The sequence below is a fragment of the Schistocerca cancellata genome, chromosome 1 (genome assembly GCF_023864275.1).
Source record: "Schistocerca cancellata isolate TAMUIC-IGC-003103 chromosome 1, iqSchCanc2.1, whole genome shotgun sequence".
Classification (NCBI taxonomy): domain Eukaryota; kingdom Metazoa; phylum Arthropoda; class Insecta; order Orthoptera; family Acrididae; genus Schistocerca; species Schistocerca cancellata.
Window position 1 is genome coordinate 154,964,228 of NC_064626.1, and position 18,860 is coordinate 154,983,087.

At 38.9% G+C, this 18,860-nt stretch overlaps 1 protein-coding gene across 1 annotated transcript in view; it reads left to right on the forward strand.

Annotated features, from left to right (window-relative positions):
- Nucleotides 1-18,860, forward strand: part of LOC126167349 (DNA polymerase theta-like) — a 303,097-nt gene that overhangs the window by 170,280 nt on the left and 113,957 nt on the right. Inside the window, exon 14 of the mRNA XM_049920469.1 lies at nt 15,283-15,433. Within this exon, the coding sequence (XP_049776426.1) occupies nt 15,283-15,433 (151 nt within the window). The remainder of the gene's footprint in view (nt 1-15,282; nt 15,434-18,860) is intronic.

An 18,860-nucleotide genomic window follows, 5' to 3' on the forward strand; every position in this document is an offset into this window, starting at 1 on the left:
TTTGATTGATGGCCTGAAAAAAAATGTAATGTTAAAATTAACTGCCAATATGTCCAAAAATTTGCATAATACTTCCAAAGAAATATTTTTTCAACATCTTGTTATGTGAAAAATTACTTTTACATATAAAAAAAATAATTCTCATAAAATATGGGTCAATATATTAGTTGTCGATGCTAAGCTGAATTTCAGTGTCATAGACACTGAAAGAGGAAGGAGGAGGAGAAGAAGAAGAAGAAGAAGAAGGAGAAGCAGAAGGAAGGGAGGAAGGTCAAACAAGAAATAGGCATGCGAGAGGGGAAATGTTTACTAGTCTGCCATGCAATGCTGCTACCTTAGGTGTGCATGCTTGCTGATGAACTGCAGCAGATACGGTATAAACTGCACACAGGAGTAAGAGGGTATAGCGGAAGTACACTGAAGAGATTAGGGGTGTTTCTCCTTGAGTTGACACTGAATTCAAAATAATAGGGCCATTACTCTATTGAAGTGCTACAGCTGCTACATAACTGAGGTCGGCAGCATTCATGATTTTAATGCAGTCGACATAAAGTGTGTACCGTGTAGTTTTCGTGGAAGTTTCCTCATTCACTGAGGTGTGGTATAAAGAGCATAGTGATGAAGGGTAAGGAAGGGTGCAGGGAGAGACAGCATTGTTGGCACCTTCACCCATCATACTGATCTAGTCCTGTAATGTACCCAGGCTGCTCAAAGTTTGCACTTGACAGATGCTGATAGATAGCATTTCGCCGACTTCACTGGAGTTGTGATACAACAGCTTGAAGTAGGAATAAATGGGTGTAGCTCTGTCATAAGTTGCATTGAGAAACATCTATCTTTTTTATTTCTTGATAAGTTAGGTTGTGGGCCTATTTTTCAGCTATGGCATGCTGCAAGTTCATAACAACAGCTTAAATTACACAATACCTGAAAGCTTTCCATTACCATTGAAAAATTCCAGTTTGGTTAATATGACCTATATTTACAACTTGCTATAGTTAGCCATTTTTTGCAGAAGATATGCACTAATATTGATGCCATTTTATAAGCACCAGAAGTTTTAATTCTGTTTTGATTCATTAATGCAATGCAAGCACATCTGTATAAGTCACAGACCAAAGCATGTTGTTTATTTACTCAGAAGAGAGCAACACAGTAATAGTAATGCTACGAGTGGCTGATTTTGCGATGCTGTATTAATTTTGGTTCAGGCGGTGATGGGGTTCGCATTTGTTTCTCACTTGTTACTCTGTTATCATACAAACTTGAAATCCACCTCTCAAGTGTAAACCTTGTGTGGCCCACTATAAAAGTGCACGATGACGACGACGACAACACAACACCCAGTCCCTGAGTGGAGAAAATCTCCGACTCTGCCAGAAATCAAACCCGGGCCTCTTTTCATGGCATTCCGTCGCACTGACCACTCAGCTATTGGGGTGGACGGAAACTCAATTATTTGACAAGGTTGGTAGTGTCCGTAAACAGCACACAAATGACATGACATTGTATAATATTTCTGCTGTTTAAAAGAAAAAGAAAATAATAGTATAAAAGTTTTTAATCACTTCTGCTGGTGGCAAAGTTTCTGAAATGGTAAAATGGTGCATTGAAAATTCATTACTGAGCAAGTAAAATTTTTCTTTCTGCCATCCAACATCCCATTCACATCAGACCGATGAGGATGTTGACCGACTGCACTGTTTAGAGGTCACTGACTGATCTCAAAATTACGCAGTTTGCGTAATCATCTTTCCCGGATACTGAAAGAAATGATCAATAGAAGAAATCTCCGGGATGCTTAAATAAAAGTTTGATAAAGTAAATCCCAATTGAACACTAGTTGCGTTTGACTGTGGCCACTAGTCAATTCGTCGGCAACTGTCCTTTGTTGCGGCCTGAAAAAGATTCTAAAATCCTACATAATAAGTTGAGATGTGGCATTAATGGAAGAGGAAAGTAGGTTCTTAATTCAAATGTAGCTTTTATAACAATATTAAAGTAATTATTTTTGCAAAAGTTACCGATATGAAAGCGACACTTCCATTTTATGAAACAGCCATCGAAAACAAACAAGAAAGAGAGAGAGAGAGAGAGAGAGAGAGAGAGAGAGAGAGAGTGTGTGTGTGTGTTCACAGCTCCTGCTTTTATATAGGCCAAAACAAATTATGGTGACTGCCTTTCAACTTTTTTACAGAGCAATATATAGACATTTTTCTGGAACATTCCTTAACGGAGCAGCACAAAAATACATTCCCTACATTAAATCATATCCTTTTCTCCTTACTTTATGCAATTACTTACACAGAGAAAATTTACTCTTAATGTATTTTAGCCTTAATTAAACATTTGGGTCATATTCTGCTATTTATTCAGAAAGCATCATTTCAGTTGTTCTTTTTTACCGACTTCTATTAAAGTAATTATTTATAGAGCTTCTCGATTTGTGTGTGTGTGTGTGTGTGTGTGTGTGTGTGTGTGTGTGTGTGTGTGTGTGTTGCACCTCTTACGCTTGATCTAGCTCACTAGTTGATCCCTCACCCTTCAATTCTATCCATGGTTCTCTAGTTTTTTTAAAGTGGACTCTTAAATTAGTTGTAATCCATAAATGTTTATTATCTTACTGCAGATGGTACACTCCAGAAACTATTATCTCCCACATTCTTGAAAAAATTCCAGGCAGATGATTGATTTTTACAATTTGTTTCCAAAACAATAATGAAAAACTCTCTCTATGCACTTCACACACAAACAAAGCAGTCTTGGAAGTGCAGGATTTCCGCAGCCAACAGAGACTATCGGTGCCGCATGATATTGATCATTTCGCGTCGACACCATTCGGGACACTTCGTGGTGACGGTGCTCTTTGTCCCACGGCTGCCAATGACAGTGATTCAACCATTGTGGCACAATAGTTCTGTGACAAAAAGTAATCCTGTGGTTGTGTGGCCTTTAAATAACGAAATGAAGGACAAAGAAACCATTGTCGATACAATGAAGTCACCTCCTACGATACCTTGAAGAGCTAAAAGTTTTAGGGGTAGCATTCTTCCTCTTGACTCTCAAAAAGTTATTAATCAGTTCTTAGAATGCTGTAAACTCGAAAAATAAGAAAATAAAAATAATGGTGAGCTAATTAACCCACTTCACAAGTTTCAAATAAGGGGTTTAACCATTAGTGGGTAAGAGCTTAAGAAATATATACAGGATTAGGAGTTTTGTGTTTTCGAATCATCTTATACATGTACTACTGAAAACACTTGTCAGTACAATGTGGACTCAGAAACAGAAGAGGACAGTTGCGGGTGTGTCTAATTAATAATGATAATAATCTTATTTATTTTGAAATGCGTTATGCAGTACAATCATAAACACTTAACAAATCTTTAAAATGTCATTTCTTCCTCTACTAACTGTGTTGTATTACAGCAGTCTTATTTACTTTTGTATTCCTTGCTAAAAGCAAGTATGCTCACACATTTGAAGATGACCATCTGTATAATGTTATTTACATGTATAATTTTTACAATAAGCACCTGATCGGTACGAATGCACACGACTGTGAGTTGCCATCACTGGAGGACAAGCTAGAAAATTCCCTCTCACATGTTCCCTCCGCCACAGTGACCAGTCTATTAACAACATACATTTATAGCATAGACTGGCTAAGGTGCCACAATATTTGATGTTGACTAAATATCACCATGCAGCCCTGCAGCCAGGCGACTAGCGCAAGTTTTGGTGTTCTCGTAAAGATAAGTTATTTTAGATTATAAAACATATAGATTAGTACTGATTATGTGGTAAATAAGTGTATTAGTGTGCCGTTTAAGTGTAGCATTAAAGGTTTCATTTTTCTTTACGTAATATAGCAGAAAACGCGAAAAGACTGTACAGTCGTATTTTCTGTTTACGTTCTGCTGCAGCATATCTATAGAATTTCGTTTAGTTGTTCCTTGCTCTCTCCAGCAATTTAACTTAGCGCACCTCTTCATTATTTAACTAGCATTTCCGGAAAGTAGCGTAAAGTTTAACTTGTTGTTTCAGAAACTTTGCACTTTTGTTTTTGTTTACACACAGTTGCGTATAGGCCAAATTTGTGTAACCATATTTTCGTGTTTATCTGTAATTTAACTGACTTATTCTTAATAAACTATTACGTTTATCATGAGTGAAAAGTGCTTGACTTGCCGTAGAATTGTTAGGTCGGGGCTTTGGTGTGATGGGTGCTGTAGTTTTTTCCATGTGGGTGACTGTAGTGGCGTGGGAATAGGGGAAGTAAATGAGACTCATCAGTGGTTTTGTAGGATTTGTAGTAGAGATAGGAAGATATTGGAACAGGAGGGGAAAATTGACGCCCTTCAGGCTCAGTTAGACAAGGCCAGGGGAGATCTTGACAGGTTAAGGAGGGAGAAGGGTAAAGAGAGGTGGGAAGTGGCAACAGGCAACAGGAGGAACAGGCCTAGAACTTTGTCTGACAGCTTTATGGTGAATGTGGAAAATAGATTTGACCTGTTGCTTCAGTTAGAAGCTGGTGAGCCTCAAGCAGTTGCAGGTATAGACAGGGCACAACAAACTTTCAGCAGCAAACTGAAAAGTAAGAATGTAGGGAAATCAGTAAAGAGAAAGAAAGTGTTGTTGTTAGGTAGTTCCCATGGAAGAGGTGTTGGCCAACTTTTGCAGGATGAACTAGGATCAGAATACCAGGTCACCAACTTTTTTAAACCTAGTGCTGGTCTGGAGCAGGTGACAGAGGATTTAGGATCACTTTGCAAAGATTTCACTAAGGAAGACACCGTGGTTATAGTGGGTGGGGCAGGTAACAGTATTGACAGAGATCCTGGGTACAGTATAGAGTGTGACCTGGCGAAGATTGCATCAGCATCGAAGCATACTAGTGTTGAGTTTGTATCTGTTCTTGGGCGCCATGACCGACCTCATTTGAACTCTTCTGTCAAGAGAGTTAATTTGGAGCTGGAACGGCTGCTCATGTCGGGTGCGGGGTCACACATTGGTGTGGTTCATGTTGATTCTCTCAGTAGGTGGGATTATACTAGGCATGGCCTTCACCTCAACAGGAAGGGGAAGGGTAAATTGGCTGGGGAAATAGCAGGAAAGTTAAAGGGGGTAGGCACTGTCATGAGTGGTAAAATACCAGTGGTTATAGGATTCAGAAAAGACCCTTTTTTAGGGTAGGGAGGACAGAAAGAAAGCAAATTTTAAGAGAGGTTAGAACTGAGACAAACCTTCAGTTTGAGAAAGAAATCAAAAAACATAATTCCAGCTTATTACATCAGCATAAACAGCCATTGGCTAGGAATTTTCAACTGTCAGCAGATATTTTAACGCCACCCAATTTTAACTCAGTCAATGTGAAATGTCAGCTATCTTTATTGCATCAAAATATTCGAGGACTGAGAAATAAAATTAATGAATTAACTATCTGCATAGATGAATTAGAGTCTTCAAACCCAGCTGACATAATCTGCCTCTCTGAACATCATGTGACCACTGGTATAGAACTTTTAAGTGTTACAGGGTTTAGGTTAGCATCTCACTTTTGTAGATCAGAAATGGAGAAAGGAGGAGTTGCCACATTCATCAGGAACTGTCATAAATTTAAGAACATAGACATTCATAAATTTTGCCTAGAACAGCATATGGAATCATGTGCAACAGAATTAGATTTTCACAAAAAATCTTTCATAATATTAAGTGTATATCGAGCACCTGCAGGTAACTTTAATCTGTTTGTAAACCACCTTGAAGCTGTACTGGCCCATTTAACAACCAAAAACAAAGAAATAGTGGTTGCTGGTGATTTCAATGTAGATTTCCTTAAACACTCTCCCAATAAGAACTTATTTGAGTTAGTAACACTATCATTCAACTTAATTCCCACAGTAAAGTTCCCCACTAGGATAGCCACTTGCTCACAAACAGCCATTGATAATATCTTTATAGAAAAGTCCAATGAACAAAATTACATTACAAAACAATAGTCAATGGCCTCTCAGACCATGACATGCAGTTCCTTCTGTTAAATGTTAATACTGAACAGGATATAAAATCTGTTAAATCTGAGCTCAAGAGGGTAATCAGTAAGCCAAAAATTGATTATTTTAGGACACTCCTCAGAGACATTCACTGGACTGATGTTTACAGTGCTCATGGCACGAATGAAAAATATAACATTTTTGCTAATAAAGTGCTTACCTTATTCGAACACTGCTTTCCTCCAAAACTTACCAAGGTTAGAGCAAAGTCTACAAAGAAGCCATGGATTACTCGAGGAATAGGGGTATCTTGTAAAACAAAAAGAAAACTGTATCTGTCAATCCGAAACATTTCCAATGTTGATGCTATAGCACATTATAAGAAATACTGCAAAATAATAAAGACTGTAATACGGATGTCAAAGCAAATATATTACAAGGAAAAGATAGTCATATCAGATAACAAAATAAAGACAATATGGGATATAGTGAAGGAGGAGACCGGTAGAACCAGACATGAAGAGGAACAAATAGCATTAAGAGTAAATGATACATTTTTGACAGATGTGTATAGTGTTGCAGAACTTTTTAACAAACATTTTATAACTGTTACTGAAAAGATGGGGTTGTCAGGTTCGGTAGATGCTGCTATGGATTACCTTAGACCAGACATTTCGAGTAACTTCCATAATATGAATTTGACCCTCACTACCCAAACAGAAATAATGTCCATCATAAAATCTTTAAAATCAAAAACATCTAGTGGGTATGATGAAATATCAACAAAGTTAATTAATGAATGTGATTCTGAGCTAAGTAACATATTAAGCTATCTGTGTAACCAGTCGTTTATCAGTGGAATATTTCCTGAATGGCTGAAATATGCTGAAGTTAAGCCACTGTTTAAGAAGGGAGATAAAGAAATAGCATCAAATTTCCGTCCAATTTCACTGTTGCCAGCATTCTCAAAAATTTTCGAAAAAGTAATGTACAGTCGTCTTTATAACCATCTTATCTCAAATAACATACTGTCAAAGTCACAGTTTGGATTTCTAAAAGGTTCTGATATTGAGAAGGCTATCTACACTTACAGTGAAAATGTGCTTAATTCATTAGACAAAAAATTGCAGGCAGCTGTCAAAGGCATTTGACTGTGTAAATCACAATATCATTTTAAGTAAACTAGAATATTATAGCGTAACAGGAAATGCTGCAAAATGGTTCAAATCTTATATCTCTGGCAGGAAACAAAGGGTGTTATTAGGAAAGAGACATGTATCAAGCTATCAGGCATCATCCAACTGGGAACTAATTACATGTGGGGTCCCACAAGGTTCCATTTTGGGGCCCTTACTTTTTCTTGTGTATATCAATGACCTTTCATCAGTAACATTACCAGATGCCAAGTTTGTTTTGTTTGCCTATGATACAAACATTGCAATAAATAGCAAATCAAGTGTAGTCTTAGAAGATCAGCCAATAAAATATTTGTGGACATTAATCACTGGTTCCTAGCCAATTCTTTGTCACTAAACTTTGAAAAAACACACTACATGCAGTTCAGAACTTGTAAGGGGTGTCCCAAGAGTATATGTCTAACATACGATGACAAGAAGATAGAAGAAGTGGACAGTGTTAAATTCTTGGGATTACAGCTTGATAATAAATTCAACTGGGAGGAGCACACCACAGAACTGCTGAAGCGTCTTAACAAATCTCTGTTTGCAATGCGAATTTTGTCAGACATAGGGGATATAAAAATGAAAAAGCTGGCATACTATGCTTACTTTCATTCCATAATGTCATATGGGATTATTTTTTGGGGTAATTCATCAAGCCAAGCTAAAGTTTTCCAGACACAAAAACGTGCAGTAAGAATTATATGTGGTGTGAACTCAAGAACATCCTGCAGAATCCTGTTTAGGGAACTAGGGATACTAACTACAGCTTCCCAATATATTTATTCCTTAATGAAATTTGTCATTAAAAATATATCAATTTTTCAAACCAACAGCTCAATTCATGGAATCAATACTAGAAATAAGAATAATCTTCACAAGGATTTAAAGTCACTTAGTCTTGTACAAAAAGGTGTGCATTATTCAGGAACACACATTTTCAATCACTTGCCAGCAGCCATAAAAAGCTTAACAACCAATGAAATTCAGTTTAAGAGAAGCCTAAAGGATTTATTGGTGGCCAACTCCTTCTACTCCATTGATGAATTTCTTAGTAAAACCAACTGATTTGTATATAAGTACAACATAACTTCTGCACAATTTCAGTGCAGTAATGTGTTCACTGAAAATTTGTGTGTCTGTGGCTGTGTCTGTGTGTGTGTGTGTGTGTGTGTGTGTGTGTGTGTGTGTAAGTATAATCTAACTTCTGCACCATTTCAGTGCAGTAATGTGTTCATTGTAAATAAGTATTACAGTAGTTGTATTACATGTTTATTAACTTATAAATAAATAAAAAACTTTTTTATTTTAAATTCAGTGCATTAGTATTTGTAAAATGACTCTTAGTGTTCATTAAAAAATGACGATCATTCCACTTGGGACCTGTGGAATGGTACATTTGCTTATTTGTTTTAGTTGTAAATATTTGTCATGTATTGTTGTTTTTCTGACATGTTCCACATCCTGGAGGACCTCCTCACTACGGATCAATTGGAATGAAAGTAAATCTAATCTAATCTAATCTACTTTCCCTCTGCATTCCACACATCACGTAGGTAATAGGATAGGATCCAACAATTTTTGCGCATCTATTAAAGAAGAATTACATTATAAATGATATAACTATCAATAGTTAAACCAGACTACTGATAGTGTAGTGATGATAGTGCATACACTATTGATTAATCAGTGGTTTATTGTTGTTTAAATAACACTATGCCACACACTCCTGATACAGTTGCCTTGATCATTAGCCTCGTTACGTGTGGCATCTTGCCAATTCCCCTAAGAGTTTGAACTTGGTGTGCATCTACTCTAAAGGAACCATTAGCCATCATCTGTTCTTCCAGATATGTCCCAACATGCACTGTGTTCAGATGGTGTAGTGGGCAGAACACCTGCCTAGTAAGCAACATATCCAGATTTGAACCTGCTCTAGCACAAACTTTCAATTTGACGTATTCATATAAATCGATGTCCACTGGCAGCTAATGTGTTTGTCTTGATTAACAGAGGCTGAAAGATTAGTATGGTGTCTGCTTTTTCAAACATGTCTGAAAGGATAGACACCACCATGTTACATGCTACAATTCGGAGCCCTCTTTCAGCCATTGGCTGCAAATATGTAGACATGAATAATAAAGCTTTAGAATATTTATAATGTTTGCTTTATTTAAAAAGCTTTAAGAGTTTTCACATAAAAAATTCAGACGCGTTACTTTTCAGCACGCCTTTGTAAATGCGCTGACACGGAGTGTCCTGCCCACTCTGGGCTAGACCACCATGACCAATACTAGCTCTGTAGCTCTGGCAAAATTTCATTTATGTGGCTACTGCAGGGACAAATGCCAAACATTCTCTCTCTCTCTCTCTCTCTCTCTCTCTCTCTCTCTCTCTTTCTCTGACAAAAGAATCTGGTCCAGCACAAACTTTCAGCTTTCCCCATTGATGTAAATCAATGCCCACTGACAGCTAATATCTTTAATTGCTTTGTGTCTTTATTCATAGTGGCCATAGGATCAAAATGGTTGGCAAGATGACGCGAGTAATGAGGCTAATGAGCATGGGCACTATATCAGTAGTGTGTGGTATAAATTGATAATTTGAGCCTGACGGGAGGCGTGCTGGGGTAGCCTATGCAGTTGCGGTGACTGCAACTGCATGAGGTAGTGGTAAGTTCATCTGTTTAGTAAGCAAGTGACTTGGTTCGAATCCTGCTATAGCACAAATTTTTAACATGTCCCATTGAAATAAATTGATGCTCAGTGGCAAATATTGTCTTTAATTCCTTTGTGTCTTGAACTTTAAGAGTTTTCACATAAAAAATTCAGAGGCATTACTTTTCAGCATGTCCTCATAACTGTGGCTGGTTTCTGGTTGTCCAATGTGCGAGGTATACCATCTCCCAGGTTGTTCAGTCATTGGGCTTTCCATGTAGCACCATTTCAAGTGTGTACATAGAATAGCATATTGTTTGTCATTTCAGTGTTGAAAGAAACTGGTTAGTAGTCACACTATGTAGAACTGCCTCCTTGTTGTGAAGTACAGTAAGCACTGCCCCAATATTTACTTGTAATCACTGTATATCAAAGGGCACAGAGCTGAGCAGAGATATAGGAACACCACCATTGAGTGCTCAAACTATAGGAAAAGGTCAGTTTGTCTGATGACTGATGGTACAGGTTAGTACACACATGGTACAATGCATACCCGTTCCCAAAAGGCTTCTTTTAAAGCTTTATGTAAAAACTGTTAAAGTGAACAATACTTCTAATTTTTCTGTTTCAAACTGATACATATATGAAAGTTACTGAAATCACCTTTGAAACATAAATAATATTGAGCACTTCCAAATGACTGTACTTAAAGAGCCTAAGGCTTAATTCACCAATATTTATAGAATGGTGTACTCATTGTTTGTATGGTAATCTATGCATCTTTTCCATCACACAACCTTTGCGAAATTCATCCTTGCATCATCTATGTTGAGATTAAGTTTTTTCAAACTATTCTTCCTGTGTTTCTTATTTTGATGGCTAACTCTTCTGTGGTACACTCGTAGTGATTCAGATGAAGCCACTAAGTTCACTTGATTTGTCTTTTCTGGTCTGACAAATTGCAATTCAACATACAAAGACCACATTTGACAGTATTCATGAATATTACAGTCTTGTTTTTCCAGTTGCTGTAGGAAACAAAGTACTATTTACCTGAAGTGATATGTAGCACCAGTACCATTTATTTGCATTAATGTAATTTTCAGTAGACATAACCATGATATATGAATTGATCATAGCGGAGTTGCTCACCTGCTTCTTTTATCACATATGTCTCATGTACTCCATGATCTCCAATTTGCCCAGTCTACCTTTACATAGATACTCCACAAGCCACCTTACAATGTGTGGTGGAGGGTACCCTGTACAACTGCTTGCCATTTCCATTCCTGTTCCTCTCACAAATAGAGTGGGGGAAAAATGATTGTCTATATGCCTCTGTATGAGCCCTAATTTCTCACATTTTATCTTTATGGTCCTTACATGCAGTGTATGTTGGCGACAGTAGAATCGTTTGGCAGTCAGCTTCAAATGTGATTTCTCTAAATTTTCTCAATAGTGTTTCTCAAAAAGAACATCACCTTCCCTCCAGGGTTTCCAACTTGACTTTTTGAAGCATCTCCGTAACCCTTACATGTTATTCTATCCTGTTGGTAACAAATCTAGAAGCCTGCTTCTGAATTGCTTCAGTCACTTCCTTCAATCCAACCTGGTACAGATCCCAAACACTCGAATAGTACTCAAGAATAGGTCACATCAGCACCCTATATGCGGTCTTCTTTACCGGTGAACTGCTCTTTCTCTAAAATTGTCCCAATAAACTGAATTTGGCCTTTGTCTTCCTTACCATTGTTCTCACATGTTCGTTCCACCTCATGTCGCTTTGCAACATTATGCCCAGATATTTAAACGATTTTACTGTATCAAGCAGGACACTAGTAATACTGTATTCGAATATTACAGGTTTGACTTCTTACTCACCCGCATTAACTTACATTTTTCCACATTTAGTGCTAGCTGCCATTCATCATAGCAACTGGATATTTTGTCTAACTCGTCTCGTATCTTCCTACAGTCACTCAACTTTGACACCTTACTTTACGCCACGGCTTTAGGCATTAGCAATCATTCTAGTTCTTTACGCAGAAGGTTTTATTTTCATCATTCTTTTGACATCTGATTTGTTATTTAGTTCTCTTTGAGATATGTGATAAATAAATTCAAACTCTGATTTTCCCATGGTGTTGTGTCCCAGAGATCTTTAAAATTCTTATATTTCTTTTTCAGTGTAAGTAAAATTCAGCAATTTAATTTTCTTTAAGACTATGAATTTTAATCATGGTTGGTTAGTTCATCATGTAGATATACAGATAACTTTAAAGGTTAGTCACATGTATATTAACATATTGCTTTACATCATGCTTAATGCGAACAAATTTTTCAATTAACTTTGTATGCAACACATATTTCTTTAGCGTTATTGCGTCTCAACACAAGTTCAATAGCTGGTTTACTCAGAAAATCCATTGCATGTTCAAAATGGTTATTCTGAGGAATGCAGATGGTGTGGCCATTAATGGCAAGCACTGTCTGACATTGATGTCATTGTGCATTGCTGTGAAAACATTAGACATGTGAACTAAGTAAATAAATTATTCTTATATGTGATGTTGCAATACCTCAAATCTTTTGCCCCCCCCCCCCTCCCCCCCCATCATCACCATCACCACCACCACCAGCACCACCACCACCACCTTTTGCCTCTCTGTTGATCATTTTCGCAATTTCTCCACCCAGAAACACTTCTCTCATACCATTATCATTTATTCACCATGATGAAGGAAAACTTGAATGGCTCATGATTTGCCAATAATGACCTGTTGAAAGCAGCAGTTTTCCAAAAGACCCTTGCTGCCTGTTGCTATACTTGTGAAAATTTATTCATATATTTACAAAGAATGATGAGTGTTTCAGAAAATGTATTTTATAGGAGTGTCTTGATCAATAAAAGTTTCTCACACTAAAATGACAGTGATTTTTTCTTGAATTTGGCATATATGTATATTTTTGTTTATACATTCAAACTACAAGGGGCAATGAAAAAGTTTCTGTTCAAATGCCATACAGTCCAGAATCGGTATGCCAATCGTACAAAATTGCCGTGAGTATTGAGGCATTCATACTACCAAAGCACCAGGGTGAAGGTACCGATTTGCTAAAATACCACGTCCTACTGTGTGAAGAAGTCCGTAACTGCGTGTTGTGCATCCTCATCCAGCATGATTCGTCTATCCTTCAAGGCCTTTTTTAAGGGACTGAAGGTGTGATAATCAGATTTGGACAGAGCAGGACTGCAGGGCAAGTGCTTGAGTGTCTCCTACTTCAGTTGGTGTAACTTCTGCGTTATGACATTTGTGGTATGGGAACATGCATTGTCTTGAAGCAGCAGTAGCTTTTGTATTTTTCTTGAACCATTACACAGTGGTGGTTTTCAGCAGACGTGCTGCCCCGTACACATTCTTCATTTTCTGATGGATGTCTGTTGGTATTTAGTGGTTAGCACACTGGACTCGCACTCGGGAGGACGATGGTTCAATCCCGTCTCCGGCCATCCTGATTTAGGTTTTCCGTGATTTCCCTAAATCGCTTCAGGCAAATGCCGGGATGGTTCCTTTGAAAGGGCACGGCCGATTTCCTTTCCCATCTTTCCCTCACCCGAGCTTCCGCTCCGTCTCTAATGACGTCGTTGTTGACGGGATGTTAAACACTAATCTCCTCCTCCTCCTCTGTTGGTATTTGTTCTTCAGAAGCTAAGAAAAGAATAGCAACATCTTGGTCCTGTTTGTATGCATTTGGTAATAATGTCGTCATAGTTCACATTTCTGCACTTACCATATGCACGTTGGAAAGACATGAATGCAACTCTAATCCCTTGCCTACATGTCGGTACTTACATCCTCACATACCCACATCAGAGACACGCTATGTTGCATATACACTCCTGGAAATTGAAATAAGAACACTGTGAATTCATTGTCCCAGGAAGGGGAAACTTTATTGACACATTCCTGGGGTCAGATACATCACATGATCACACTGACAGAACCACAGGCACATAGACACAGGCAACAGAGCATGCACAATGTCGGCACTAGTACAGTGTATATCCACCTTTCGCAGCAATGCAGGCTGCTATTCTCCCATGGAGACGATCGTAGAGATGCTGGATGTAGTCCTGTGGAACGGCTTGCCATGCCATTTCCACCTGGCGCCTCAGTTGGACCAGCATTCGTGCTGGACGTGCAGACCGTGTGAGACGACGCTTCATCCAGTCCCAAACATGCTCAATGGGGGACAGATCCGGAGATCTTGCTGGCCAGGGTAGTTGACTTACACCTTCTAGAGCACGTTGGGTGGCACGGGATACATGCGGACGTGCATTGTCCTGTTGGAACAGCAAGTTCCCTTGCCGGTCTAGGAATGGTAGAACGATGGGTTCGATGACGGTTTGGATGTACCGTGCACTATTCAGTGTCCCCTCGACGATCACCAGTGGTGTACGGCCAGTGTAGGAGATCGCTCCCCACACCATGATGCTGGGTGTTGGCCCTGTGTGCCTCGGTCGTATGCAGTCCTGATTGTGGCGCTCACCTGCACGGCGCCAAACACGCATACGACCATCATTGGCACCAAGGTAGAAGTGACTCTCATCGCTGAAGACGACACGTCTCCATTCGTCCCTCCATTCACGCCTGTCGCGACACCACTGGAGGCGGGCTGCACGATGATGGGGCGTGAGCGGAAGACGGCCTAACGGTGTGCGGGACCGTAGCCCAGCTTCATGGAGACGGTTGAGAATGGTCCTCGCCGATACCCCAGGAGCAACAGTGTCCCTAATTTGCTGGGAAGTGGCGGTGCGGTCCCCTACGGCACTGCGTAGGATCCTATGGTCTTGGCGTGCATCCGTGCGCGCTGCGGTCCGGTCCCAGGTCGACGGGCACGTGCACCTTCCGCCGACCACTGGCGACAACATCGATGTACTGTGGAGACCTCACGCCCCACGTGTTGAGCAATTCGGCGGTACGTCCACCCGGCCTCCCGCATGCCCACTATACGCCCTCGCTCAAAGTCCGTCAACTGCACATACGGTTCACGTCCACGCTGTCGCGGCATGCTACCAGTGTTAAAAACTGCGATGGAGCTCCGTATGCCACGGCAAACTGGCTGACACTGACGGCGGCGGTGCACAAATGCTGCGCAGCTAGCGCCATTCGACGGCCAACACCGCGGTTCCTGGTGTGTCCGCTGTGCCGTGCGTGTGATCATTGCTTGTACAGCCCTCTCGCAGTGTCCGGAGCAAGTATGGTGGGTCTGACACACCGGTGTCAATGTGTTCTTTTTTCCATTTCCAGGAGTGTATATTGCAGGAACGCCCTCAAATGGAAACTTTTTGATTGCACCTTATATTTAGACAGTATTTTTTCTTGTGTATAGTGATCATCTTGGTTCAGTCTTCATTAATGCAAAATTATGATTTTATGAAAAATGCAGCTGAGAAAAATGGCCATACACCGTCGGTTTTATACAGCATTGGCTCTTCAGGACCTTATCAATGAAGTTCCTCTCACAGAAGTGGCCAACAAATTTAAATGTAGCAAAGGAATGTTGCAGTCCCTTCAGCAGTCTGCCTCTACTTATGCAGGTACTGTATGTTCTAATTCTGATAAGTGCATATTAATCATACTCTTTGGTATAATGTCTGAAAGACATAGGACACAAATCAAAGGCTTTGCTTTACTACACAATTTTATGTGCTGATTAGCAGTAGCATTCAGGATCTTGTAACATTGGGGTAAGTGTTAATAAAGTCAAAATAAGAGAAGCTACAAACTAAATTAAAAGAAAAGCGTTTTTGTTGTCTTTGGACATGGTGGTGGTGATATTGTTATTTGAGTGCTCTTGCTTACCGTGTAGAAGTACTCCAAATAACCATCACTTCAGCAGGTTGCCCAACATTTTTTTTTTTTTTTCACCTAGAGACAGTTATCAATGAAACTGTATACTTTGATCCTGTTTGCCTTCAAAGAAGGAATTGTACTAATGTACATTAGAGATATTTTTATATGCTGAAGTCATAAAACCATATTCAGTATTGAAGACAACATATATTCCCACAAACTCAATTATAACAATATTGTGAGAAGGAAAATTGCTACTCACCAATATAGTGGAGATGCGGAGTTGCAGGTAGGTTTTCACACTTAAAGCTTTTGGCCAATACCCTGTGTCAACAATAGACAAACATACGTACACACACGAACTCACGCAAAAACGAATCGCACACACAACTCAATTTGTTGCCTTTATTGAATGTCAGTGACATTAAAAAATAACAAGAGAGGAAAAATTGTAGATACTGGGTACATAAGTATTTCATTTGCTAACCTCATATCAGTGGCCCCCTTCAGCTCTTCTGCCAGAAGAAAGAGCAACTGGCCCCAAAAGCTCGCAAAAGTTAAATTTTGTGTGTGTGTGTGTGTGTGTGTGTGTGTGTGTGTGTGTGTGTGTGTGTGTGTCTCTGCCGCCGTTTGGTGAGTAGATTTTTTATCTATCCATTTACATTCTATTATCAATAATTAATTATTTTTGTTGTTATTAAGTGTTATATTGTAGTATATTATTGTATTTTTATTCAAAATGAACAATAAAGTGGATTTATTTGTAATAAATGTTAAAGGTTAGCAAGAAATGGGAAAAAATGAATTGGAACAAATTTACTAACAAAACTTTTGACTTTCATCATTGCATGTATCGACTTTAGAAATACTGTCTAACGCAGTAGCTACACTGACATGCACATGGGGGTTGAGATATTACAATAGATATCTACGTTCAGGTCCAGTCAGACAGACAGCTTTAATTTGTGTCAAATGTTCATTTCTACCTGGAGTTTGTAAATTTGTGTGTCTGTCAATGATTTTATTTACTGCAAAATTCAGCAACTTTACAAGAAATTCCATATTGCTAACCAGCAAAAAGGAGGAAGAATATGTATGAATGAAATACACAGAACAACATTTGTTTTGCTGATGACATTTTACTGATTATGCACTAGAGACAAATGTGAGCAACCAGTGAAGAAATGTTGTAGAGCAAATTTGAAAGTAGGACTGGAAATGAACTACACCAGACTCCGGATTATCCTGCTTGATGTGGACCCGAGATTGCATGGATAACTGAAAAACATGGATAATCCAAACTTCATACATTATTACCAGAAACAACTATTTATTGCCTTGTAAATAATAGATTTCAGCTATCAGTCGTCCTTTTCACTCATTTACGCTGTGGTTATTAGCTTTGATTAAAAAAAATTAACAGTTGATCTTCATTTTTCTATGCCATAATGCACATCAGATCAGATACATCCAACATATTGGCTGTACCTTTGAATCACACTACATCTTTCTCCATCTTCTTTCCACTTCAGCCATACAACTGTGGAACAGACTACCCAGTAATCTGCTTCTCAATCAAAACCATTCTTCCTTCGAGACGAGATTAAAGCATTACCTGTTATCATTGGCATAGCTTCCCTCTTGGCATAAATTAGCTGTTGTCTTTCTGTCCATCTTTAGAACCATTATCTATGCCACATTGTAAACTACTCGAGCTTTTCTCATCCCTTTCTTCCTTTCTTTCTTTCTTTCTTTTTTTCCCCCATATCATTTGCAAATGTTACCCTCCTATTTCTTGCTCTTCCTTTGGACAGCCAGTTTCTTTTCCACATTGATTCCTTCTGTCCTGCTGCCATATTTATCCTATTTGACATGACCACAATGAGGAAGTTGCTTAACGAATGCTAATATGACACCCATTTCTTAAATTCCATATACCCATACAAATTACAAAAATGTATCTTTGTATGTATTTATGTCTGTGTAAATGTACATTCCACACCTCCTCCTAATACACTGGACCGATTTACATATCATTTACTGTCTGTAGAGAATCATTGCAGGGGTAAGAACCACCCATCTGTCAATGGGGTGGGGTGAGGATGAAGAGCAGTGTAGCCTACGACATGAGAGTACTCATAGTTTAGTTATCCAGTATTTGTGAATGAGAATACTTAGAGACTTGCAACAAACTTTACACATAATTTAAAACTTTACAAAACTTTTTCTCACTGATGGCACCCACAAGGTGATGAAAAATGTTTGTCACTTAGTACATTTTCGCAGTTCATGCAGTAAAACTGCCATGTGAAGCATGATGTTTTAATCTATTACTTCTTCACTACTAACTACGTTTGTTACACACTTTGAATGAACCAGAAAAATTGTGTCAGTGTACGATATTAAGTTCAGGAGATACTACATTATGAACAATGAATACATGAAAAATTACAGTGTCTTTCAAGACATTTAAATTTATTACTTCATCGCTTCTTACTCTATTCACAACATTTTCTACAGACTCTATCCACATTTGCCACTGAATGTACCTGCAAAAATATATCATTGTACGACACACAGTTCAGTACGTATGACGTCATGGACACTGACTCTGTGAGAAATTGTTGCATCATGCATGGCGTTTTAATTCATTATTCCTTTACTAATAACTCTGCTCTCAACACATTTCACAGACAGTAGGCATATATACCACCATATGTACCTGTGACATCATATGCTTTACAGCGCATAGTTCAGGAGATAGAATGTCATAAACATTAAGCTGAGAGAAAATGAAACTTTAGGACAAAATTCGCTAGACACACAGATGAAATAAGTGCATAAGTACATGTGAAATACATTAAATATGCATGAAATACATTTGACATGTTCATATGCGAGCAAAGCAATGGGTAAGAAACTCGTCCTAACTAAGAACAACCATGCTCCTATTGGGGCGAGTGTGATAATGGGGAGAGAGAAGGGAGAAGGGAGGATGAGTTGATGGACAGACATGAGGGGGAGGGAGGAGACAGTCACAGATAGTAGGAGGAGGTGTACAGAGATAGGGGAGGGGGAGATAGATGGAAAAAAGCAAGAGGTGGAGAGGAACACAGAAAGGAAAAGGTGGAGAAGAACAGGGAGAGGGGGAGGTGCAGATGGACAGAGGGA